At 39.9% G+C, this 26,422-nt stretch overlaps 1 protein-coding gene across 10 annotated transcripts in view; it reads left to right on the forward strand.

Moving 5' to 3' along the window:
* Window positions 1-26,422, forward strand: part of TCF12 (transcription factor 12) — a 170,014-nt gene that overhangs the window by 2,945 nt on the left and 140,647 nt on the right. For 4 of the 10 annotated variants that reach the window (XM_061347477.1, XM_061347481.1, XM_061347483.1 and 1 more), the window contains exons 1-2: window positions 2,425-2,711; window positions 3,495-3,567. In XM_061347477.1, coding sequence (XP_061203461.1) covers window positions 2,637-2,711; window positions 3,495-3,567 — 148 coding nt within the window. In that variant the 5' untranslated portion in view covers window positions 2,425-2,636. Of the gene's footprint in view, window positions 1-22; window positions 132-1,391; window positions 1,534-2,423; window positions 2,712-2,817; window positions 2,834-3,494; window positions 3,568-26,422 lie in introns of those variants that run through there. The other 6 variants (XM_061347482.1, XM_061347484.1, XM_061347478.1 and 3 more) reach the window with 5 other exon arrangements.

Consider the following 26,422-nt stretch of genomic DNA (forward strand, 5'->3'; position numbering starts at 1 on the left):
TTAGTGGTAAATATATGAATATTCATAAAATTGAGGCCAGATGATCATCCAGTACCCAGCATATATGGGAGAAAAATGGAGGAGAACGTTTTAAGGCTCCAGAATCTCCAGTTTGTCTTTGCCTGGGGGTGGTAAGTTTGTTATCACCCTCCCCTTCCTCCGGAAGATGTCACAGTCGGGATCTGGGGGTTGGAAGGGACGGGTGTGAGGCTGGAGAGCTTTCTGTGCAGCCTGCTGCTTTCCAAACCTGGGGGGCTGCCAAGCTGCAGCCTGTGAGGGATGAATGCTCCTCACACAGTGTGCCTTTGCTCACAGCACTCACTGTCTCCCTGGAGCGTTTCAGGTTCTCCAGGATTTTAAGTACCCTTTCCCTCTGTCCTTGTGTTCTGTAGGTCCCCTTGCTCAGAAAGAACGATACGGCAGTATCTGCCGAGATGGCTATTTGTTAATTCTGGCCGTCATAGGTAGCCCGGGTCAGGAAAGAGCAAGCCCAGAGCCGGGCGGTGGCGAGTAGGTGCCGCCTGGGGGCTCTGCAGGCTGGGTCACCGTGCTCTGCCCGGGCTGCTGCGAACAGGGTGGGGGGGGGATGTTTCCTCAGGACGGCGGGTAGTGCTGCCCCGTGAGGAGGGCACCGACGCGGGCAAAGTAATTTGTCTGTAGCAGTGTCAGGACCCCATAAGGGTTCCTCGCTGCTGGCTCCCGTTCCCGCACGGAGACCTGCAGCATAGCCGGTTTGAGAGAACTGCAGAGTTTGTTTGAATGTGTGTTCTTGCGTTAGCGTACATGTTTTTATGCTTTGACACGCTAATGTTTTAATGGTCAGTATTTAGGAGGAAGCTGCTAATGAACATTTAAAGCCTGATACAATTCATGTGCAATTTTATTTTGCAAAATGAGACGGTATATGGGTATATTCAAAGTATTCAGGCGTATTTTAGAGTATGTGGATTCGGGGTGAGCCGGGATAACGTATTTCGGGGCACGGCCCCTGCAGTCAGTGCTGCATGCCGAGGTTTGTGCCGGCGATCTGGATGAGGCGGGGAGGGCTCTGTCCCGTGCGGGGCGGGTTTTGCGGGGGCCCTTTGCGGTGTCCCCAGGCGGGCCGGGGGCTGGTGGGTCCCGCATCCCCCCGCGCTGCCGGCTCCTGCGCGGGGCTACGTGCGGCCGCAAGCACAGGCCGGGCCCCGCCGCCACCGCCCTCCGCCCCCCGCTGCCGGGGCGGGGGCCGAGGCGGCTCCGAGAGGCACCCGTGGGGTCACCGCCAGCGCGGCGGCGCCTCTCACCCGTCCCCGGCCGGTAGCGACGCGGCGCGTCAGGGGTTAAGTCCGCGGAGGCGCTGGGCGCGGAGGGATACGGAGCCGGAGCCGTGAGCGTGGTGCTGAGGCTCTGTAAGCAAAAAAATGTCTGCCTGAGGGAAACCCACAAGTTCCTTCAGCGGGGGGGGAGCGCTCGGCTCGCCACCTCCCACCCAGCCCGCGGCCCGCCCGCTGCCGCCTGCCGGCCCTGGTCACCGGAGCGTACGGGGGGCAGCAGGTAACTGCGGGCGGCGAGGGGCCGGGAGAAGTTGGGAGAGAGCGGTGGGGGAGGGCAGCGGCGGCCGGGCGCTCGCAGGGGCAGAGGCGGCGGAGAGGGGCGCGGAGCAGCGGCCGGGCGGGAGCGGGGCTGCCCGGAAGGGGGGCCTTCTCGAGGGCGGCGGGAGGCGCCGTGGGGGGAAACCCGAGAGGCGGCAGTAGCCGGGGCCGGGCGTAGTGCCGGGCGTGCGGCGTGCCGGGGTCTCGGCCGGCGGTGGGGCGGACCCCGGGCGGGCGGCGGCGCCCGGCTCTGGGCAGCAGCGGGCCCCCGCGGGCGGCGTTCGGCGCGCGCGCGCTCATAAAGGACCGCCGCGGCCGCAGCCGGGCCCTTGCGCCGGGGGCTCCGGAACTTGTCGCGGAGTGGGGCTGCGGCAGCGGCCCCGCCGCTCCCCCGCGGCGCCCGCCGGGCAGAAGGCGCGGGCCCCGCTGCCCCTCCTCCTCTTCCCCCCCTCCCCCCTCCAGCCCCCCACTGCATCCCGCGGCGCGCGCGCACGCCCCCCGCCGCCCGCCCGGTGGTGACGCGCGCCCCCGTCCGCGCGCCGCGTGTGCGCGTGCAGCACGCGGGGGCGGCTCCCGGCCCGCCGCGGTCCCGCGCGGGGAGCGGCAGAGCCCGCACAGCGGGGGGGTGGGGGGCGGCCGGCGGCGGTGCCGGGCAGCGGGGAGGCCCCGCTTGTCAGCCCCATTGTTGCGCAGGCAGCGAGTCACTGCATCCGTGCGCGTTCCCAGGGATCCGCTGCGCCGTGGCCGGTCGCTTGCTTGCGCTTGCCTGGGGGGAGCCTCATTTCTTGCCGTGACCCCGCCGCGGCGTTATTCCTCCTCTCTGGAGGTGGGGAGAAGTGGGATGGGGGAGACACGGGGCTCCGAGTAAAGTTAGGGAGAGTTGGTTGGTGCGGGGAGCAGCCGCGCTTTCCGTCGGGCCGCCCGGTGCAACCAGGCTCCCCGGCGGTTCCTGGCGGCCAGTCCACGCTGCGGCAGGTGTCCCGGCAGCGGGGGGCGGCAGCAGCCCCGAGGTGGCAGCGCTGCCCGCGCCTCTCTCCCTGTGCCCTAGGAGGTGAGTGGAAGAAGATGAATTCCCAGCAGCAGAGGATGGCCGCGATAGGAACTGACAAGGAGCTGAGCGACTTGCTGGACTTCAGCGCGGTAGGATATTCTGCGAGGTCTTCCATGGCTTCTGCGTGGTAACGCGAGTTGAGGAGTAGGGGCAGCAGCGCGCAGGGCTTGGTTGGGTCCGGCTCAGCTAAGTTGGACACCTGAACTTTGATGTAATGTCTAGACTTCCAGATTTAATACTGTAATGCCAGCTGGGTTAATTGGTTTAACTGGTTAAAATCAGGCTGACCCAGTGATGGCATAATCTAATAATTAACATTCGTTAAGCTGGTGTGTGGCATGGATACTTTAGCTTTTTTTTTTTTTTTTTTGACCAAAAGTAAATGTAATACCCCTAAATAACAGAGGTTATTCACTGAGCACTTGGGCTTAGAAAATTTTAGGTATTTTCAGTGTGATAGTTCTAACGGGTTTCAGAAAGGTGCTTGATTTATAAACATAATAGGAAGCTACTGCCTCTCAACAGCTGGCTGTATCCAGTGACATTAGACTCACAGGTCTGTAAGATATGTATTTTGAGTAGCAAAATTTAAGATCTATAGTAAGTGTTTGAAACTTCCATAGTAGTAGTAGGTCTTAGTTTAATTTTTTAAAGTTTCTTAAAGTTGTTTAAAGAGATGTTAGTGGTTATCAATAAATCGTAAGGAGTACTTTAGCTTATTGGTTTAAGAGTCTAAGCATGCATCTTGTATTCTCTTAATTGTCTAACAGAAAAATGAATTGTTTCCTATTAACTTTTTTAAAAATTTATATTAATAATTTAGAACTGAGTTTCAAAGGCAATTTAAACACATCTTTTTTCTTGTTTTGCAGATGTTTTCCCCACCTGTTAATAGTGGGAAAACCAGACCAACTACACTAGGAAGCAGCCAGTTCAGTGGATCAGGTAGGATGCACCCGATAGATACAAAAAGTTCATGTAACTAGGTCTTGATGCTTTAGCTTAGTCTTTTTGTGCTTCATGTATAGTAATCTTTCATTTGTACATATTCTCATAAGATACTCAGATTAATTAGAGATGTGCTGTTTTGATCTAACACATTTTGTTAACCACAGTTTCCCTCTGTATGCCTTAGAGTACTTGTCCCACTGCAGTGAAGTGTTAAATATCTCTAAGTCATGCTGACATGCAAGTTGTCTGTTTATCCGTAATGTTAAAAATGAAGAGCTGCTTTGGTTTTGTTTGTTTGATAAAATCAAGTCTACCTGTTAAATTGAAGTATTTCCTATCCCCTGCATGAAAACAGAAAGCAGAAGTAAAATGCCAAATAATGAAATTAAAATGCAGTTCTGAAGGAAAACATAAGGCTAATAGCACCGTGTAGTTCTTCAAGCCTTGACAAATTCTCTAGTGTTGACTGTTTATCAGTGCATCCTGAAAACAAGTAACTGTATTTACATGTTGCGTGTACGTTACGGCTTGAGTCTCTTCTCATGAGGTCCACATAATGGCTCCTTCTAGAGACTTTTAAGTGAAGCCTCTAATAGGGAATAAGTGCAGTTTTTGATATCATTTTTGGATTTATAAGCAGTTACAGAAGAGAAACTTAAGTAACTTTTTGATAATGTGTTTTCTTTTTCATGTGTGCTTATTTTCTGTGACTACAGTGGAGTGATATTTTTGTTTTTATGAATACAACAAAGTGATGCTTGTGATTTAGTTAATGAAAATAAATTTTAGAATGCCAGTAGAGGAGTGAAGTAATCGCTGGCAGTCAAGCAATAACATTGCCTGTTTGCCTCTTACAATGTCAGAGGTGTTAGAGAGTCCGTATGAAACACCTTGCATCTTAGTGATGCTTTGGAATTTTTGTTTTCAAAACTATCTGGAAACTTCTGAATTGTATATATTTGCAAACTCTTCAGAGATTATCTTCAATGTTTAATTTAATGAAAATAGGTTGCAAATGTTGTAATTGTAACATACTTGAAGAAGCATTTTACTTTTTCTCTCCTAAAACATGTAAGTGGTTTTGTCTTCCTCTTTGAAAGTATGTAAAATTGAAATTATTTGCAGTGGTAAGACAGCAAATCTGTATATGATGTAGTTAATTTTTTTTAATACATATATTCAAGGTCTTTGTTTCTCAAAAGCTTGTTTTAGAAGACATTCAGGCAGCTAAAACTTACTGTGGGGACCACAAGCTGAGCATCTCATTCTCCTTTCTCCTTGTTTTTCCTTAATGAGTAGAAAAATTTTCTGTTGAATAATCAAGGTTTAATTTTGAGTTTAGCTCTTAAGTCAGTCTCAGGTAGTGCGGCTGGCCCTTTTTGTAGGTTATGTTTCCCTTCTTTGCTTGGACAACTTAGAAGAAGAGAGGATGTCAGAATACTTAGTATTTTGGAAGAAACAAGTGTTACTGACTCATGGAAATTTCTTTACCAATATGGTATATCAGCATGTAGATACCAGTCATGAGCAACACACTGCAGCTGTCAAATGAGCTACAAACTTAGTTGAATTCCCCTTGGAAAAGATAATGGTTGTGGGTTTTAATTCAAAACATTTCTAGTTGCAGAGATTTGCTGGTTAGTGGGATTATATGCCCCAATTCTTGTAGTGTTATGACCGAAGTCTTGACCTAGGAGGATTACTCTGCAGGAGTGAGAGATGACAAACTTCTACATCATTTGTGTTCTGTGTCAGTGTGAAGTGTTGTAGAGAGACTATGTTAAGATCATTGACAATGTACAGGCATTTAATTTCTAGCAGTCTGATTTAATTATGATCTTGCTTTAATTTCAAGTGCTCTGTAGCTTTTAGGACCAACAATGTGTGATTTATTTTATTTTTTTTTTAACTTTTTTTTACTTAATTGTTTTTTCCTTTTAACTGCTGGAGGCTACTTTTTAAGAGAAGTTTGAGGAGGGGAGGTATTTATTTATTTCTTTGAGCTGTCTAGTACCGAAAGGTGCAATGTGCACAGATTCTTAGAAGGCACTTCTTTAATTTTATTTGAATACAGAATGATGCTACCTCTTATGGAGGCTTTCTGTGATTTTGATGGCAGTTGCAGAAAAGCAGCTTGATTCAGAATCTGTCCCATTAAATTTGGTTGTTTTATTTGTCTAACACCTTTACAAACACAGAGTCACAGAATGGGTTGGGTTGGAAGGGACCTTAAAGCTCATCTAGTTCTAACCACCTGCCATGGGTGCAGACACCTTCCATTAGAGCAGGTTGCTCTAAGCCCTGTCCAGTCTGGCCTTGAACATTGTCAGGGATGGGGTAGCCACAGCTTTTCTGGGCAACCTGTGCTGGTGCCTCACCACACTCACAGTAAAGAACGTTCTCTTAATTAATGTCTAATTTTAATCTTCCCTCTATCAGTTGAAAGTTATAACCGCTTGTCCCAAGGGAAGTGTTTTCCTTAGTTGGAAAAAACATGTGTTTATTGTTTGTTATTACACAGTCCCCTTTTTCTGATTTGAACTTGAAATAAGCAAATCTGAAAACACCTGACCTGCCCCCCTCTTCAACTCATGAGTGATTTGAGATGCAGCCTAATGGTCACCCTTAAGCAGGTGGAGATCAGTTGCTTGTTTGCATGGTTCTTAAGACTGCTTGTTTCTGGGAAGTCTGATTTTGAAGGCTGGAATGCTTGTAATGCATTTTCCTTACTGTCTCCCAGTTTAAAAGGATAAATTAGTTGCTGTTCAGGAATGGTTAAGTAAGCTTGTTTTTCAGGCGTGGTTATGTGAAGTGTTGGAGATACCCGGGTGTATGTTATTCATTTTGATCTGGTATATATCTGCAGTATTCTGTTGATTATGCTGTAAAAATATGTCTAACTGGATTGCATAAATAAAATAGCTAATATGACTGATATGTGTAATACATAAGAAAATTCTGTCATGGGTTGACATGTGAACATTGTGTTTTGATTAAAAGACAGCTAGAGTCTGCAGTCGGCTAGGCGCACTGTCTACAGGTCAATCAGTTATGAATGAAAGCTACAGATGAAATAACTGAACCAATCCGATACATCATAGTATCTTACGACAGTCAGTCGTGTAAGCTGCTGATAAAAGTCAGATAACCTGGTCAGACTACTGGTGAAAATAAACAGATTGAAAAAGTAACCTGAGATGTCAGTCAGGGAGTTAAGCCACAAAATTATACCTTGTCATACCTGTTGTAGTTACCTCTTGTTTAAAACAGAACTTCCCATTCTTTTCGCCTCCAAAACCTGTGAAGATAAGGCCATTTCTGTCTTAGAAATCATAGGAGGAGGTAAAGGTCAGTGATACACTCTATCAGGCTTTTTTGCAGATTTGAAGTTTTCTGTGTTCATGCTATGCTTAATAGCAGTGTTTGTGATTTACAGTGGAATTTTGTTTTGTTTTGCTCTTGTCAAAACCACAAAATACATGGCAGTGCAAACCTGGATGGTGACTGATTTCACCAATACCCTTTATTTATTACAGCAACTCCATTAAAATTCAGTCACAATTTTCAGACACCTGCCATAGGCAATAACAGTTTAATTTTCCTGTGGTTCTCAGGGCGATCTCAATTTCAATTTGAAACTTTTTAATCTTAGGTGTGGTACTCTAAAATAAAACCTTTTAAAAAAAATTCTGTTGCAAATAACTTCTCAGATGTTAAAGAAGGAAACAGCTGAGAATATTTCATCAGAGCCTACTATCTTCAATTGTTGTACAGGCATTTGTTTGTGTGCAGCTTTGTGCACCACATTATGTACCCAGGCATTCCTCATACTAGACCTTCATGCAGAAAACCTTCTAAATGTATCTGTCCAGATACCCATTTGTATCAGTTTGGTCCGGTTTTATGCAAATTTAAGAGACTGCCCTTTCCACTTCTCTTTACTAATGTACTGAGTTTGTAAGGAAGGATTGGAATAGGTCTCTAATGAGTGGCTTCATACAAAGATCATTTAAGTTGATAGCCTGCCATTAACCTGAGTGTCCTTAAATTGGGGCCATGTGTCTTGAGACTGGACACAATGGCATTCTTTGGCAGGTCTATTAAGTTACCAGTGTTTCCAAAGTTAGCACAACTTGACTTGGTTACTGGTTGTGGGTCCTGTAAACTCTTATTTCTTTTTAACTTTTGCATCAGCAGTTCCTTGTAAAACAAACAAACAAACCCAACAAAAAAATCTTTGGAGAGTTATCTGGGTGGGCAGTGTTTTAGAGGTTGCATTCATTAACCCACTGCAAGTGTTGAAGAGAAAAAGCACTCTTAACTCTGACAGCCAAATCACAGCCTTGGAGAAAACTGCAGAAAGATGAGACTTGCATATGCAAATCATTTCCCCTAACCTTTCAAAAGACAGTATTTCTTTCTTTCTTTCTCTCTGTGAGAACTGTGATTCTGAAGAAGAATCAGTTCTGCGATACCGTTCTACATGTGCAGTCTTCTGTTGAGGTGTAGGAAATTCCTAATGCCTGCTCTTAATCCCTGAATGAAGGAGTTGATGAGAGGTCTCATGTAGTCAATCGTAGTCTGGTCCTACAGTGCGTTAGGTCATGACAGACTCTTTCAATATAAAAAAAATGTGGAAGGCCTGTGTTTCAGGAATTTGGTATGCATTTCTAGTTTTGTCATCCAAAATATGTTACGGTCCTGTGTGTTTTTATTTTGCTGTTCAAAAGATGAGCTTTTTGTGTGGTAAATGCCAGAAATCCAGGGTGGCCTGTTGTAATAAACATTAGGTCATGCAGCTGTGTGGTGCTTCTATTATTTTATATTTAATTTCGTTCTTTAGCTCCATTACAAGTGAACCAGCAGAGCTGGTAACCTGGTGTTTCATCTTGGGTCTGAGGGTTGGTAGATTCTGTCCTCTTCTGCAGATCATGGGTAGAGTTATAGAAGCCTTGTGCTTGAAAGCATAAAAAGGGTTGTAGCTTCTTTCCTCTTTACTGGTTTGTAGGGGAGACCGTTCAAGTGGGCCAAATGCAAGTGAGGTGAAGATTTCAGTCTGGTTCCTTCACCTATTGCATTTAGAAGCCTAAAAGGGTGATACAGTGCTAGTAAATATGTGACTGCAAATCACCTGTTGGCAGCCTCTGTCTTACTATTGCTGTCCCTTTTCCTTTTCCTCTTCCCTTGTCTCTGAAAGGTAAATTATCAGACACTTGCTCTCTGAACAGTTTTGAATAGTACAGCACATAAAAGGGCTGAGTAACTGCTTCCATATTTCTGTTTTAGAAAGGTGGGGGAGAAAATGTTGGACAAAGTAACCCAACTTTAAAGCAGACAGTTGCTCTCAATGTGTTTGTGCTCACATTGTGGATATTGAGGGTTTTGTGCTTGGAAAAAAAAAAGTTAAAAAGGCATCGTTCCTGGAACAGGTAGGTGTTCTGAATCCAGCTTGATGAGCAGATAAGTAGGTGTTTGTCTATCTTTTGTTGCTGTTGGCTATGCTTTTGAAATGGCTGTTATCACTGAGGTGTTGGTCTGAACTTCATGCCAAATGGTCAGAAATTCCTTGCTGTATTCCAGATAGCTAAATTTAGGATTTTTAGTAGTGTTTGGCATATCTTCAGTTCGGAGATAGCTTGCCACTGTTAATAAAGGAAACTAACTTAAGCTATATTGGCATGCAGAGAAAACATTCTTTCAAAAAGGTAATCTTGTGTTTCCAGCAGTTAATTTTCCCTGGATGAGAGCCGCGATGTGTTTACAAGCACAGCGTCTAACCTTCAATCCCCATATAAAACATTACTGTCACACAACCAAGGAAGATCTTTGCCATGTTGTTTCTGTGTGGCTTCAGAAGGTCTGGCTGAGGTCGCAGTAGTGCCATGTCCTTTTCTGATGTGGAACTACCTGGGATGGAGCACCTCCCACCATCGCCCTGCACCCCAGCCAGTAGCTTTTTGATCTGTCAAATTTTTCTGATCTACTGTAAGTGATAACAAATGTCCAGATGCTTTGGAGAGGGGTCTTAATGGCATGTGGGAAGGAAGGAATATGATTTGAAATTGCTTGTTGCTGTATTTTGGGGTTTACCCAGAGAGAAGTGTTGATATGAATGTCAACACAAGGATTAAAGGTTGGAGTAAAATGGAGGAAGAATCCTGGAGAACGACTGAGGAGAAATTACATGTTATCTGAGGAATTAATTTTCTTTAAAGACACGTATAAATGAGGTTCTTAGGTATTTGTGTGTCTTTTAATGGCAGCTGAGGTTGTACTCAGTCCCTTAATTACCATAGAACTTCTATTAAGTCTGTAGCTTGTGCTAAGGTTTGGGGTTATTTGATTTTATTTGTTTGCAGTCTCTTTTTTGGTCTTTGGCAAGGGAATTTCATGTTAAAACTTGTCATTCATACATACATGCCAAAGTTCCCCTTCACCCTGTTTCTTTCCAGCTGTCACATATAGAGGACTTAACGCCTTAGTCATTTTGCTGTCAAGTGGGTGTAACAGCTGTTTTGTCTCAGATAATTTACTTTATGTATAGTTCAGTCTATAGATACTGTTATATGAATTTCTGTTGATCTACTGTATACTGTACTATAAACTTAGTAAACTGTATTTTCTTTTAAGTTGCTAAAGGTATGGTGCAATTTTCATGGTTGAAAATCGTTATTTATTTATGAACAGAGAATGTTTAAGGCACTAATATAAAACCATATCAATAAAAGTGGAGCTTGTGGAGACTAATTTAAAAATGGAAAGATGTGCATGAACTTGAGTAGTTTACTAGATTTCCTTGTGCTGACTTCTCTTGACTGCAGAGGTGCAGTTCCTTTTTTTGATACTCTAATGTTGAGGGATTATGTTTTTGGGGAATAGCATTGAGCATTTGTAGAAGCTTTATAATATTTCTGAAATTACTTACAGAACCAGGTGTGATTTATGTGCTATAAAGCGTACATTTTCCATCTTAAATTCCCTTAAAAATAAATATTAGTTTATCGTATTTGAAAAACCAGATTCAATAAATGGCTTCATTGACTAAAGCATGTTCTCTAAAAAGCTTTTTTCAGAGGCATTGTCTAACTTAATGTGTTAGTACTTCTTCAGAAGTATATAGAAACACTTAGATTAGTTTTGTATCCTCTCCTGTGAGGAAGTCACTACGTTTAAGTAGTAAATAAAGAAATATGAAAAGGCACTGTTTTCTTCTGTTGAATAATTTGTTGAAGATTGTTACTGAATACTCATAATTAATTTTACATTTTATATACATCTTAATCACTTATTTTCTGGTTACTAAGCACTGTAAGAAAAAAGGGGAAGTATTATTGCAGTACACAATTATAATTCTAAGGACAGGAAATGTATTTGAAATACCTATATTTTTTATTATTTTGTAGGGTTTTTTTCTGTCTTAGGTAGTGATGGCCAAGCTTCAATTTGTTACTTTTTTTTATTACTATCTAAGTCTAGAAGGTCCTCAGTTCTATTGTATATTCAACCTGCTGATTTTGAAGTAATTGTGGGCTTTTTAGTTACTGCAATCCATTATTTACTAGTGGTTGTAGGGGCAAAGAGGTTTTTTTTTGGTGGGGTTTTTTTTTTTTTTTTAGTATTATGACTCTAAGATGAGCTAATGATAATGTTTTTTAATGTCTTGAATGGATGCCTTGTTTTTTCATTTGTGAAACAAAGCTGTGTTTGTAAACACAACATTCTAAAACATAAAGGACATACTTTTTTGGTGAAGATGTTAACTGAATACCAAGAATGATCAGAAAGAGTAGCTTTTGTTATATTTAATAATATCTCACTGTCTTCAGAGGATAATCAGGCTAAAATGTACCCAATCATTCTTTAGGACTTTGTTGGATTCTTCTTGTGTGCTAGGGTTGAGATTTTTTTTTTTTTTCCTTAAGGAGCTGACATAGCTTAAAATGAAATAAACTTCATGTTCTTGCCAAAGTAATGAGGAAAAATCTTTCTTGATCACATCAAAATAATTGTTGCTGGTGTTTTAAAGTGGTACTTGGAATGGGGGGTGGAAGAAGAGACTTAAGAGTTTACAGCCCTGTTTAGTAGGTAATGCTCTCTACCAGTGCCAACAAAACCTTAGCATAACTTCAAGTAAGGTTTATCATGGACAGGAAAGTTGTACACTTACATATTTTCACTATGGAAAACTTAAAAACCAGCTCATGCTATAGAATTGCATTTAAAAAAGAAGGTAAAAGGTGTGCATTTCTGGTATTACAGTTTCTCTTTATTGTTAAGTGGAAAATAGGTAGAGTTTTTGTTTGTTTATTTACACTCGGCTGACAACTTTGAATTAATTGTTTTCCCTGCAGTAAATTCAATTTATTGCAGTTGACCTGCTTTCTTCTCGATTTCTTGCACCTGATCTTCTACAGGGATTGCTTATATTGTGGTGTTTCAGGTTTTCCTGTGGGCATGGAAGGTATTTGTTACGCTTTTCAAGTCTGCTTTTTGGTATTGCAGACTTCCATTTTTTCTGTATCAGCTGTAGCTGCCGAAGCGGTGGTATCTCCATGGCTTTATCAGGTTGTTAGTTATGTGGAGTTCCATCAGTAAGTTGAACCGCTTGCTTTTGCTGTTTTGCTTTCCTTTGCATGAAGAAAACTGCAGGAAATGTTTGGTTTGTGCCTTGTCTCTGAAAGAGCTCTGTGCTGCTGTGTTCTCTGGTAATACAGAGAAACTTAAGTTAGGCTGGGTTAGAGTTTTATTTGTGAAAATTACACTTTGTGAAATGATTTGTGAAAAATATGTTTTAGACAGCATATTTTTTCCTCTTTTAAAATATAAATAGGCAGAACACATTGTTAGAAAAGCATAACTAGGAAAACAAAATCCAAGTTTAGTCATTCCTAATTGTAAAGGTTTTGCAGGTAAAATACTAACAAATACCAGACCATGATTGTGTATGTTCTGAGCTTAAACCAGAGTTTCCCTGTAGTTCATTGTAAGCTAGAACTTGGCCTGGTGGTATCTGTATTTATTCTGCTAAGAGTATCATCAAAATATGTTGCTAATTTTAATATCATTATCTTTGGGGAATGAATTGGTTTATAGTCAGTCTTCTTCCATGTTCAGGTTTTACAGACAAAATCTTCAGTGCATTTGTCTGGTTCCAAATTGTACCTGAAAAACTAGAATGCACATTGCTGGTTTTTGTGTGCGCTATCTGTGCTTTTTTAACATCTATCTAGAAGTCCAAAATAAACTGGTTTTGGTTTTTGGTGTGTGTGGTTTTTTTTTTTCTTTGTTTTTTTTTTTCTTTGTTTTTTTTTACTTGAATTACGTGATAAGAAGGGAACCACACAGAAGATGTAGTAAAAAATAAACGTGTGATTTGTACCTATTAGCCTATAATGTGTGAGAAAAATGTGGAGTTTAATTTAAAATAACATTGCTTTGTGAACTTGGTTTCTCTAGTTCTGTTCGAATCCTAAAAGATGCAGATAAATCCATGATGAAGTCATTTGATTTTGGATGCTTCAGGGATGTCTTGTAATCAGGCATCTCTTGAATTTCCTGTGTTGCACTAGTGTTAGTCGGATACTGTGGAGGTAAATACACTTCAGAAAATCCTAACGTAGTTTTAGTCTTCTGTAGGAGAATGGGGTTCACTGTTTATATTTGTATTTTTTGTTTATTTGAATGCAGGATACTGTTGTCTTGGTGTTATCCCAGGAGCTCTTGTGGGTACTCTCTGAAATGATTAAACTGGACAGCTTTGCTTGTAGGACAAACATTTGTTATATTGTGGTGTTTGGATTTCAATGTGACACCTATCCCATTCCAGTTTCTTTATGCAGCAATTCCATGAGTCATAATCTTTGCAAAAGAACACAGCTTAAAATAATCACTGATTGTTTCTTTGCGATTCTACTCCCTGTCCAGTGCAAATAAACAAGAGCAGAAATGACAATATCATTTAATCCTTTAATGTTTGCTTTTGACGTGCAAAACATTCTGTTGTAATAGAGGAGTAATCCGTAAGGAGGGTAGATGCTCTTTCATCTTCCTGAATGCTAAATGAAGCCAAGGCTTTTATGAAGAGATGGTGGTTTAATGAAGATGGCCGAGTTTTGGAGTAATGAAAAGCTTTTGTTTATTTCTAAAAATGATGCCTGGTGCTTACTGCGGCAGAGTTGAAACATATTCTAGAAAAAATGCACATCTCTGCCACTTTATGTGTGTAAATGTATGTAATGTCTGACATGTTCTCAGCTCTGTGTAATGCTTTTATTTAGTAACATTGCAAATATCTCCGATATCGTATTCACTTGCCAGAGGACAGTAATAAGCACACAAAAAAATAGAGCATGAACTTTGTCAGTATTGCTTATGACAGGAACATTTAAATTGGGTATTTTTCTTGCAAGTACTTGTGAGATGCTGAATTAAAAAAGCTCCACAACAAAAAAAAACCAACCAACCCAAAACCCAACCAATAAACCCCCCCCACCTTCCCAGCCAAACAAAATGCCCCCAACACCTTATGCATAAAACCTCCCAGAAACTTAAAGCCCAGTAATGCCCCAAACAAACCAAAATCCCCACCTTTTTTCTTTCTGTTGTTAGTTTCATTAGCTTATTAGGACTACTTTTTTTTTTTTTTTTTTAAATAATCTGTAACATTACTGCTTTCAAGGCAAGGTAGATAATTCCTTCAGGAGAGAGCAGAGAGAGGCTTTAAAGGATGGGAGACCATATCCTTTCCAGAACATACTCTCCCAACAGTCTTTCATGACTTCATGAATTGGTGAAAAGGCCTTTTATTTTTCCCCTCTTTGTAAGTCAGTCCCTTTAAAGTGGCAAATAGTCAACTTCTGTGAAAGTTAATTTAATCTCTTTTTCTTCCACTGAGATTTTAAAGGTTGTGATTCTTTACAAAAAGTTCCTTCATTTGTGTTAGTCTCCAGTATGTGAATGCTGCGTGCTACAACCAGAAGTAATCTTAAAGGTTGCTAAACTATTTTAAGGTTGCCAGGAACGTAAAGAATGCAATCATGTTGTTAACGTTTCTCATTGTGTTACAGGGAGGATATATCTGACCGTCTGGGGTGAGTGAATTTAGGTGAGCAACAGCAGGCTGGATTTTGTCTATTTTTTGAAAGCTGCCATGTAATAAAAGTGGACATGTAACTTAATTTTCCTTTGTACCCTTTTAGTGGTTTGAATTACTGGCTGAATCCTAGGTCAAAGTACACAAACTCTTACAAGTGTAAGAGTGATATATATGGCATGAATACTTAAAACTCTACATGTTAGGTGAATGAATTTCAAGACATGTAAGGCCATGCATTAGTGAATACGTTTCTGGGTGGAAGGTGAAGCATTAGAAGAAACATGAGAGATGGCTTTTTTGTGTGTGTGATGCGGTAAACCCGGAGTTTATATTTATGCATGTCTGTTACACTCATTAAACCCACTTTAATTTCAAGATACTTGTTGAGTACTGAATAATGGTTTCAATCATCTGCTTATTTACTATGTACAAACACTTCCTTTTTCCTTTTCCCCCCATCCTGTTAGGGGAAACTGAGATCAGAGAAGAGGTAAATGCCTGCATATGGGAGATGACATATAATGCAATTTATATTCTAGGCTAATGATTATATTAGTTTTGGCCTTTGAGTGGTCCATAATTGTTTTGTAAAGTGAATGACATTTTTCTTTTTCTCCTACGTGCATGTTTGTTGGTAGGTAACCTAAGTGCCTTGTGAACTATTATTAAAAAAAAATCCCTGTTTTGTAGCTTACATTTCTGCAAGTGAAAACTGGTCTGTGTATGACAATGCGACTTGTGCTGCAGTGAGGAATCAGTTGGAGTTTGGCCGTCTCTCATGTATGTGTCATAGGTTGTCTCCGAATTGGATACTGGAGAACATGCTGTTGCCATAGCAATGAAAGTCCTTTTGAAGGCAGGATTCTTGGCAGAGCTGTTGCATCTCCTAAAGTGCTTGGTGCATTGATCTGAAAGTACCTTGGCCAGTATTAGCGCATAGCTGTAGTGAAAAGAGCGGGAAGTATAGATATCTTTAAAATACACAATTTTCCTTTTTTTTTCACAGCTAACTATTGGTTATATTCATAAAACTGTGTCTTTTTAAACTGTTATCCTGTGAACAATTTTTATGTTTACCATTCTTGGCCTGAATGAATGCATAGATTGAGTGTTCACTGCAAAAGAATCACTGGGTGACTTTCATAGTTCCTTCAATACTTGTCCCTTTAGGTACTTGGAAAATATTTTAGAATGTTTCCTCCATGATTTTGGTTACCACAAGATAGCTGTAAAAATATGCTGCTTTATTCATAATGCTTTCCAACTTGTTTTCCTTTTTTCTAGATATAATGGTGCCTTGCTCCTATGTTATTTATGTTACAGAACCCTAAATGTGATACTAATGGAGGAGAATCACTACACTTAGGATCCCTGTTTCAGCAGACATGGCTGGATCTTTGTGTATAAATACTTCCGTCTCAAAGCGTGCTTTTGATATCAAGTTAAGAAAAGGCTATGAATTCCTTGTGTTCCATCAGATAGATAATTTTTTTCTTAGTAAGTGAAGTTTTCTTCCGCAAGATGAAGTGTAGGAGGAGTTCAGAGACAATTTGTGTAGCTCAGATGCCCTAGACGGCAGTAACATCTATTTCTACATGTGCTGAGAGGATGGAGTTGAGCAATTTTTTTCCTTATTTAAAAATATCAAAGAATTTTAAAACTGAAGAATAAATGGCAAAAACTTTTATAAGTGTGATGAACACTGCAGCATCTTCTTTCATGTGCACTGGGATTTCCGTGCTCAAGTGTTCCTTTGTTACTGAAAGAGCCTCTAAAAAAGAAATTTGAAGTTACCCACCAAGGTTGCTCCTCTCTTTAGCTTTCACTTTATCACTTTCTCTGAAATAGTAGATAGAGATGAGAATTAAACAAACACTTCATTCTTTTTTATCCCTCAAAGTGAAAATAAGGAAGAATGAAATAATACTTTATTTGTACTTGTAAAGACCTTTATGCCTTTGCTGTGGCAAATGTGAGCAAGTGCCATACTAGTGATCTTAAGCTTGGATTTTGTTTTTCAGTCCCTGCCCCCTTTTGCCCCTTTCTCAGAGTAGGGACGAAGCATAGCTTCAGGTTGGCTTGGCCCTGGGAAGCATTACTGAGCTGTGGCTCTAAGCAGTTTAGACAGGACTTGTTACTTGCAGTTTCTACATATGTTGGTCTAACCTGGGTAGACAAGTCGGGGTGTAAGTGACCTTGGCATGGTGATCGGATCCTGCACCAAGGAGAGGTCAGCATTGATTGCAGTGAGAGTGTGAAGCAAGGGAATTAGACTTTGCAAGGTGCCTGCTTGTTTTTGTTTCCCCTATTTAAGCAAATTTAATGCTGCATCAGCTGACATGTGTACTGATGCTCTCCAGCTATCCTTGGGAACAAACAACATTAATAACCCAGGTTTCCTATAACTGTTTTGCCAGTTTGTCTCAAGTCACGTTTAGGGGGAAATGTGAAGGAGCTGTGAAGGTCTTGCAGGACTCCAACAAAAGTTCTGTTAATGTGTCCTTTTAGCCTCTGAGTCAGTTAATAGTGAGTAGGCAGTGTTTTGGGGATTGTGGCAGTAGGTTCAATGAAATAACATTGAGATAAGCTCATTGTGCTCTGAATACGTCAATATTTTATTAATACTGGCCTGATTTAGTTGGGCTTAGCAGAGATAGCATTTACAGTTAGTTTAGTATGAGAAGTATTCATCTTTTGAAATTTTAATTCTGAAAGAATTTTGTACTTGGACGATTGGTTCTAAAATTAAACGAGCTGCTCATGTAATTAATGTAACAAGCTTCCATCTTTAGATACTAAATACTTTTCAGTATCCTCTGGTTTTGTTTTCATCTGTGTTGTTTTATCAGATCAGTTAAATAATAAGGACACGGAATACTGACTTATGAACAAAATTCAAATTTCTCTAGATGTGACGTACTTGGTCGTAATGATTTCATGAAAATTCATGCCTAAAATTTAATGGGAATAGCAAATTTTGAGGAAACACTATTACTTGATACTTGGTGTTGTTGTTTTCGTAATTTAAATAAGCTAAAGCAGGCATTAATATCTCCATCAAAAGCTTTTGCCAAGATTGTGTTGTTGCGCAACTGAAGAGAGAGAGAACTTTAGTTTCAAAGGACACAGCAAAGAGGCAGGATTTCTGTTCATATCTTGCTTCGTAGTTCCTATGTCTCTTTGAAGAACTTTTCTCTTCTCTGGTTTCCTCAGGTACAAAATGAAGTCTAGTGTTCACACTGTAGAAGTGACAGTGGTTTTTAACTTCCTCAGGGAAATGGTGGAATTGGAATGTTTAATAGGTTCATACCTAAACAGAGTTAAATCAGCTTGTGCATACTTTGTGTTAATATTCAGTGTTAATATACACAATACTCCTTTTGTGTAGAATTTCTGTTTCTCTGCTTGTTTAATTCAATCTTTTACTTGCATTGATGAAGTTTTGGGGTTTTCATTTTCAATTCAGTTCTTACTGGATCTACTATACAGCATTTTAAATATAAGTTATTTAAAAACGTGGAAGTAGACATTTCAGTCTAGGACTCATAGCAGTGTTCTAGAAATCGCTTTAGCACACCCTCACAGATTACATATGCTTCTCATTTCTGTAAATTGTATTTGAATCTAATCCAAATAAGAAAGTGCAGATAAATACATTTGCCAAAAATTTTTCAAGGAAGAAAATTACTACTTCAAAAAGGCTTCCTGATGCATAAACAGAAAACAGCCCTGTCCATAGCTATCCTTTGTGTTTAATGGATTAAATGCACTTTGACAGCTGGATATATGTACCAGTGTCTAGCCCATGGCCATGATCTAATAATCATGGATATGGTAACAAGTCGTCTAAAAAGATTCAGTAATCGAGCGGGGTTTTTGACAAAAGCTGCTCTGACTGAAACAAGAAATGAGGCTGTGTGAAATGTGACTGCATTTGCTACTGTGCCTGTATTCTGTTTACTTAATAAATACCCTTTGGGATGTCGTAGATAGAATCTATGCTTAAACAGAGATGGAAAAGCTAATTGTGCTACAGCAGCATGTGTTCTAAAGTTATGAAACAAATTTGATTTAACCTAATGATCATGGAGAACTTAGTTTCAAAACATTAATTTATCCTTCCCCTGAAGTGCTTTTAAACTTGTTTGTTTCTTTTGTCATAAAAATAGTTGTATACCATTAAATAGAGCCTTCTGTGAAATACACAATTCTTGTATCATAATTCTGGTATGTGAGGGGAAGTTTAAGAAGTAGTGATGAGTAAACACATGTCAAAGGGGAAGACTTCAAGCACTACAGATATTTTGAAAACAAACACTTTACATGCTAACAGTATGCTTTGGTCTCAGTTGTGTTTGATTACTAAAACATACATTGTATGTAAGTATCCTTTAAGAGAAAAACAATGCCTTAGCCCTGGAACAATGCTTTGTAAAGCAAAATTAAACTAGCGTATTTTGCTAAACTAAGGTTTTATGACTATTGGCGTATGTTTGGCTCTAGCTTTTGGGAGAGGAAAAGGCTGCTTTACCTTCTGTAAACCTCAGTAGAATCAACTGGGTTGGGGTAAAAACAGTGTTCCAAAAATTGTACCTTTGTTCTCTCTTCTTTTACTTTAAATAGAATTTCTGATACAGCCAGCAGGGACAGTGTTTTAGAAAACAGTGAAGGGGGAGAGAGTGTGAACTAATTTAAGGAATTAAACTTTCCTTTAGGAAGATGAATTAACTGCTCACATACAGCAACTTCTGAATGTGATACTTGTTCTGAGGCATCTTTTTTTTTTTTTTTTTTTTTTTAATAAATCCTATCAGCTTTCTCTTGTAATGCAAGCAATTGAGGTATTTTATTTTAGGTATTTTATTTTTAAACTTCACAGCAGCTTTTATGAGAAGTAGGGTGCTTGCACTGAGGCCAGAAAGCTGGGGAAGTCGGGAGGTGGAAGTATCTTCCAGGGAAGCTTAGGGCATTGATCTTGCTGAAACTTGGTCTGGGAAGGCTGTTTGCTCTTCCATGTGCCTGATGTGCAAGAAGGGTTTCTTACCACTGTATTTGTTGTTAATGTGTAAGGTATATGTTTGATCCTTCACTGTGTTCTTATTGTGGGTAGAGGTCTTCTCCAACTTGAAGAATATTTGTTTGAGTTAAATGGTAATGAATATGAATACAGAATATGAATGCAACTTTTGTATTTATTTTGGCAGGATTGTGTTATCCAAAATCTCAGAATAAAGAAAGCTTAAGACCATTAACATTTTGTAAGAGAGTAGTGTTGTACTTTGAAGCTGAGAAAGAAAAGAACTATGCTCCTCTGCCCTTGGCGCTCTTCATGCAGATGGCCACATCTGTTCCCATGTGCTCACTACTGTCCACTACCAGGCTTCTGTTACTGGTTTTGGTAGCAGAGGTTGGCTTTTTTCTGGCCTTGATGTGGAGTACACTTCCCATTTCTGAATGAGTACTTTTTAATAGGAATTTTTTTCTCAATTCCAAGTTAAAAAAAGATGAGCTGTTAAAAAAATTGGGTTTTTTTTTTGATAACAGTTTGCTGGTGCGGCTGCTTCTAATATTAAGTATTAATGTAGTGATTAAAACTGTTGTAATATAACTGTCACTGGGTATCAAGAAAAACAGTAAAATTAGCTTTTTTCACATAGGGTAGATTTGAATTTGGATGTTCAGATGATGTTTAATATTATTTAATTTTATTTCGTCATTTTTATTGTTTCATTGACTTTCATCCATGTCATTAATGCAGTTAACTGTTTCTAAGTGCATGCAATTCCTCCAATCATTTGTACAATATGAACCAAATGAATGCCAGTCCTGAATGCTTTATTCTGTGTTGTGTTTTTTACTTTCCGTTAATCTTCCTAACATGTCTCGATGGACAAATTGCCCAAGGACAATTCACTACCTTTCTCTTTCGCTGGTGTTTCCGGTGCTGTTCCCAGTACAGTGGTGTCTTGCAGAAGTGGTAATGTGTGTGTCTATTATGAGGAAAGAATACATGATACATGGAGAGGTGTGAACCATAAATATTAGGAATAGTGGCTGTGTTCTGAAATATATTTTGATTCACTTTTACTGTATGTGTATTCTCCCAGACAGCCTCAAATGAAGATTATCATAATCACCTTTGAGCAGTTTCAAATCTTTTTCCTTTTAAAAATCACTTGTCTTAAAATTTCTTCTCACACGTATATTTCTGGAAATTTACAACTGAAAATGTGATTGGGAGGCACAGCAGTGTCTGCAATCACCCCTGAACCAGTGACAGCTTTAGTGTTTTGAGACTTTCTGTTCTCCTGGGGCTAGGAATAGACTTTTAAATATGTTTTCAGCCAGCTTTTCCCTCTGAAGCCTCATGGCTTATTGACTTTAAATGCAGACAGATTAAAAAAAAAGTTTATTATTTGTTTCCAGGTCTTCTGGAACAATCTTTGAAATATACACCCAGTATATAGAACTGATCGGCATGCACCTGGAATTGCATTATTGAGAGTGGTGTAATTATTTCTTCTTAAGAACTTTGTTGTGCTTTTTCAGATAAAATGTAACAAGATAAGGAATGACTTCATTTCTCAGAAGTCTGATACCTTTTATTTGGAAATCCTGGGCATGTTTGTTTATGATGTAATGCAAACCCGGTATCTGTGGCTGTGCCTTTTCGATTTACCTTAAAAAGAAAAAAAAAGGGGGGGGGGGCAGCTTAAAATGTAAAGCATGCTTACACTTGTGAAGTACCTTGTGTGTTCTGTAACAGCAGTAGTAATGAACAAACCGAAAGTGAAAAAGCGCTAGAGCTATCTGGTGCTTTGCTTTTGTCAACACTGAAATACTGGCTGCCTTTCCTCCTCACCCTGCGCTATCACAGTCACAAATGGGCTGAGGCTGTGAGGCGGGTTGCTGAATTTCTGGTGTAATCTCATCTCTCAGGGAAAGGAATCTGTCCTTTTCCCTTATCCAAAGCATTTGTAGTCTTTGTGTTTTGATTGTTATCTCTAAGCACACATGGAATTTCAGTGAGCATTTGTTAATTCAGTGAAATCTGTTGATTTTGTCAACTTTGTCACTTTCCATTTACATAATTTTTAGGCTTTTAGCTTCTTTAAAGTTCTGCCAGGTAATCTATTGTTAGTGTATTTTGTTTCTGCATAAATGTATTGCAGTTTATCACAGCATCTTAGAATACCTTATCCTTCTTAATCATCTCAGAAGCGTGCATTTTTCTTGCTGGTCAGTTTTACTTTGGAAATCTGATTTTAAACACTTTGTGAATTCTCATTTTATTCTCTGTTATTATTATTATTTTCTTTCTTCCTGGCCTTAAGTGAATTGATAGAGCATGTCCAGTTAGTGTTTCCTGTGTTCCTTTTCCCAGACCTAGATTTATTTACATATTTTATGTCAGTCAAGTAAATGATGTCACTTTAGACCAGTGAACCTGTCAGTGATATTAATCTGTATAGTTAGAAGTCAGGTACCTGGTTTAGATGGGGTGGTTCATTTGGATTGTGTAGAGACCGCAAAATGAATATTGATGGTGTGAAGTTATTACAAGACTAAGAATTTTATACCTAATAGAATACACTTGCAGTAGTGGTATTGCCTTTATAGGACAGGATATTACCATTGGAATGTGTTTTAGGGGCTGGATAAAAATCCTGTACTATGTTTGTGGTGAAGCCACTTGCATGCTGGCAGTTTTTACTCTTCTATTTACACGCTTTAATTCATGTGGCCTCGGCCATTTTGGGACTATTGCAGTATATTCTATGTATTTTATGTGCTGTAACTTTTTCCTTTGAGGGAAGGTAACCACCTGGATTTCTGCAGAGGGTGTCAGTGAACAGAAGTTATCAGCATAATGGCTCCAATTGTGCAAATAAATCTTATGTTGCTGTCCCACAGTGAACAAGCCTTGCTTAAGTGGCCTGTCTGGTTTTCTTCCTGCCCCTGACTGATAGGAGTCAAGCTGGCTGAAAGCCATTTGCTTGTGCAGCTAGCACTGCACGTGTGGTAGAGCTTGGTTGTAGTTTACGTTCTGAAGTGAATATATTCATTCTGCCCTTACTGCCAGTCTGGTTTCAATAGTGGAAAGAAGCTGTTAGGGATTGGCTGGTTGGAGACGGAGAGTTCAAGCAGGATGCTAAGGTATTTTTGGGGTGTGGAAATTTAGGTTCAAAAACTTTGTTTATCTGTAACTCCATCCTAATGGCTTGGGGCAGTGCCAGTTACTAGGGAAGTTGTTGCCTCTGACCTTTTGTGTTCAGTCGTCATTCACTCCTACCAGATTATTTGTAGGGAAGTAGAAGTCCAAAGGGATGTACTTTTCACAGCCTGGAAATGGTTCTCTGTTGCCTTTTGCATGTGTGTGTGGCCTGATACTGGAGGTGCCTTGCAGATGCCTGTGTGAGGAGAGACCTGGCTCTGTACTTAAAGTACCCTCCTCTTGATATACCTCTACTGTACTTCTTCGAGTTGGAGCTCTCTCTGTGCTGGATACAACACCCTTTGGCCTCTTTGTCTTTGGCCTTTCTATTTTAACTTTGGAGATTTTGATGAATTTTAGCAGTTCCTTCTAGTGCTCCTTAGTATTAGTGAAAATTGTCCTAAATTTTTATTTTAATTTTTTTTACCCTTCCAAATAAAATCTAGTAATATTGCATGTCCTTAAAAAATGTTTCCTGTAAAATGTGGCTGCAGCTGGGAATGGAAAACTTTAAAAGTAAATGTCATGGTAACACAAGGTGCACTGCAGTGAAGGAAGTGTCTTGGTAAGTGTGGATACTGCGGAGTAGAAGCTGTCTGAATATGTCTACATTTCTGTGAATGCTGCCTCCCTTTCTGCTGCCTGTGAGGGTACTTGTATGTAGTAGGTTGCTGCATGCTATTAAAAAACAAGAACAAAAACCTTTTTCCTTATGCAGCTTCCAATCCAGCTGTATGTGTCTGGGTGTCTGTAGTTAGATCTGCACTCTTTAGGAGGAACAGGTTAAGAAGTTTGCCCTTTTGTTTTATGTCGTGGCCTGTGACAAGTTGCTAGTGTTTTGGGGAAAATAATCCTCTCTCAGAAAGGAGCTCTACTTAAAACCCTGCTTTTATTATGAGAATTACTAGAAATGGACACCAGGCTATACTTGCATAACTTACTCAAAGGCCTGCATGCCTTTTGAATTCCAAGTAAAAGAATGAATGTATTTTTTGAGGAATTGAGTTTTAATTGAACAAACATAAAAAATTGTTTGGTTACTTCAGTTTATAGGTGGTTTATATTTATTTTAATTTTTTTGGTAATTTTTATTATTTGTAGATGGTGGCAATAATGGGTGACTGCACTTATTTCAGATCCTCCTCCTCGCACACTGTATGCATTATGCATGCGCAATGACCTCCTGGTAACTCTTACATATAAAATGGAATTTATCTTCGTATCTGTGGTTTGAGGTGTCATTTAGAGAAATAAAGACCTTGGTTGGTATAGACTTAACTGATATTTTGATTGGCCAGCCAACCAGGTATGCAGTACAAAGTGAAATGACGTTTGCTTCTATGTTTTATGCTTTTTGACTAATTGGGTTTTTGTTTGTTTGGTGTGTTTGTGTTTTTTTTTTCCTCCCTAAGCATGGGAATGATTCACACTGATACATTAAAGAACACAGTGCTTATGATAAACAGAAGTACAGTTGTACAAGTATTTTAATGTAAATTTAGTAACTGAATCAAGCTAAGAGTGATAAGTAAGTAAAGTGTTGGTAGAACAGTCTACATGCTGTTTATCTTTGCTGCTGTCAGATCTCTTGGCAAATTGGTGTCCTTACTAGTCTAGATGATCTTCTGTAGGATTGTTTTCTTGAGGGGTTCAGATGATGATATAAGAATAGCTGTGTATGTATGTGGTAGGCGTGGGGTTAAACATGCTCAAAATTGCAAAGGTGATGAAACAAAGCCAAATTTGCCTGATACTTATTGATTCACTGTAATACTTTCTGCTGTGTACTGGTAGAGGGCATGTGTGACGAGTGCAGGGGTGTTGGGTTTTGACCCCCCCCGCCCCGCTATTACTTAATGAATGGATACAGTTCCTGAGATTTATTTAGTCTGCCAGTTTGCTTTGCCCATAAAAGATCATAATATCCCTTTTTCATTGCATTCTAGAAACTGTTTAGTACTGAGTTAAATATGCATATTTTATTATTAATTTCTTTAAGGGTATTTGACACATGGCTTAATTTTTCCAGCCATGTGCTATTGCACTGTAAATGTACTGCCATTTTGAGAAGTGAGAGCATGGCTGCCTTAAAATTGGTGTAGAATTTTGAGCTACCTCAAAACCACACTAGTTCTGTTGGTGTGTTAGGTACTAAGCTTTGTCACACCTTCATTATGAGCTTAGGTTGGTCTTCCGGATCGTATGTAGTCATCAGGCTTTACATTTCATTTATAGAAAATGCTTATGAGCACCTTTTAATGTACTGTAATCTTATTAAGCCAAGTTGCTGGCATTTTGCATTAGGTTTGTTCTTTGTATCCCTTCATGTTGAAGGATGTAGTTGATCATAAATACAATATCGACTGTTTTTGATTTTAAAAAGATAGCTTTAGAAGTAGTTTGAATGTATACTAGTATAACACTGGTTGTCTACAGAAAGTAGTGCTATGCTGTGTATTTACAGTTCTTCAGCATCTGACTCCTGAGTTCTTTTTATGTTTGAATTAAGTATTTTGGGGACTGTTTCCATCTGAAAATGTTTTATAAGGTAATATCTGTCCTGTTCTTCAGGGATACAAAGGAATCAGTTTGGCGATTTTCATTAGAATGCTTTTCACTTACATCTTTGAGGCATCTCTGTAAATTCTTCTTTAACAGTTCTTGACATTGCTACCTCAAGGCGTTGAGCCAGCATGTGCAGTCTCAAGCAAGGAGACCAGAGTTCAAATCCCAGACTGCTCGCTCGAGGAGGCGTTTTGCTCAAATCCTTAGGGAGCTGTTGACCTTGTCTTTCCAAAAAAGTGGCACCTGCTGGCTAACCAAGAGGGGCTTGGAGGGAATTTGGAAGAGAGTACTTTGGTCTTGGTGGGCTGTGATACGGAACTAGGGGTTGTGACGGCTAAAGAAGTACTTGGCTCTAGGAGTGGATGGACTGAAAACAAATAGAAATTAAGATCCTTGGGAGAGAAGTACTGTTTTGATCCCTGCCTGATGCTCTTTATTCAGGTTGTGGCCCTCATAGTATGATTTTCCTTAGTGTTCCCTGTTTCTTTGGATTGTGCTGTAGACCATTTGGACCACTTGTGTGCAGAAGCAGTACCTCAAATAGGTAATGTTAACTACAGCAAAACAAATTTTTCTTGATTTTTCTCATAGAGCAGCCTAATGCAGAGGAATCTCAGCAGTTCTCCAAGTTCTTAATTTTCAGTTTGGTAGAATGAAAATAGACCAAGGGAAAACTCAGATTTCTATTTGCAAGGTCAGTATATAAAATGCCATTCACAGCTTTTTATCTCATTTTGTAGCTTTATAGTCTGTGTGTCTAATGAGAAGTAATATATTTGGTAAGAAGCAATGGGATTTTGTGCTGGTTATTTCCAGAAGATTGCTAAAACAGTACAAATCCAATGTTTGTCTTTTTTTCTTAGATTTACTCGAACTTAATCACAGCTATCGTGCATTTTTTGAGCCAAGGGTTCAAATGCACCGGATTGCGTTAAAGCAGAGTTCCTTTCTCTTCAGCCCTTCACTAAAAAAAA

Source organism: Neopsephotus bourkii, unplaced genomic scaffold (assembly GCF_033783945.1).
Source record: "Neopsephotus bourkii isolate Nb327-2 ecotype Australia unplaced genomic scaffold, CSIRO-AGI_Nbou_v1 NB_318, whole genome shotgun sequence".
In the NCBI taxonomy this organism is placed as follows: domain Eukaryota; kingdom Metazoa; phylum Chordata; class Aves; order Psittaciformes; family Psittacidae; genus Neopsephotus; species Neopsephotus bourkii.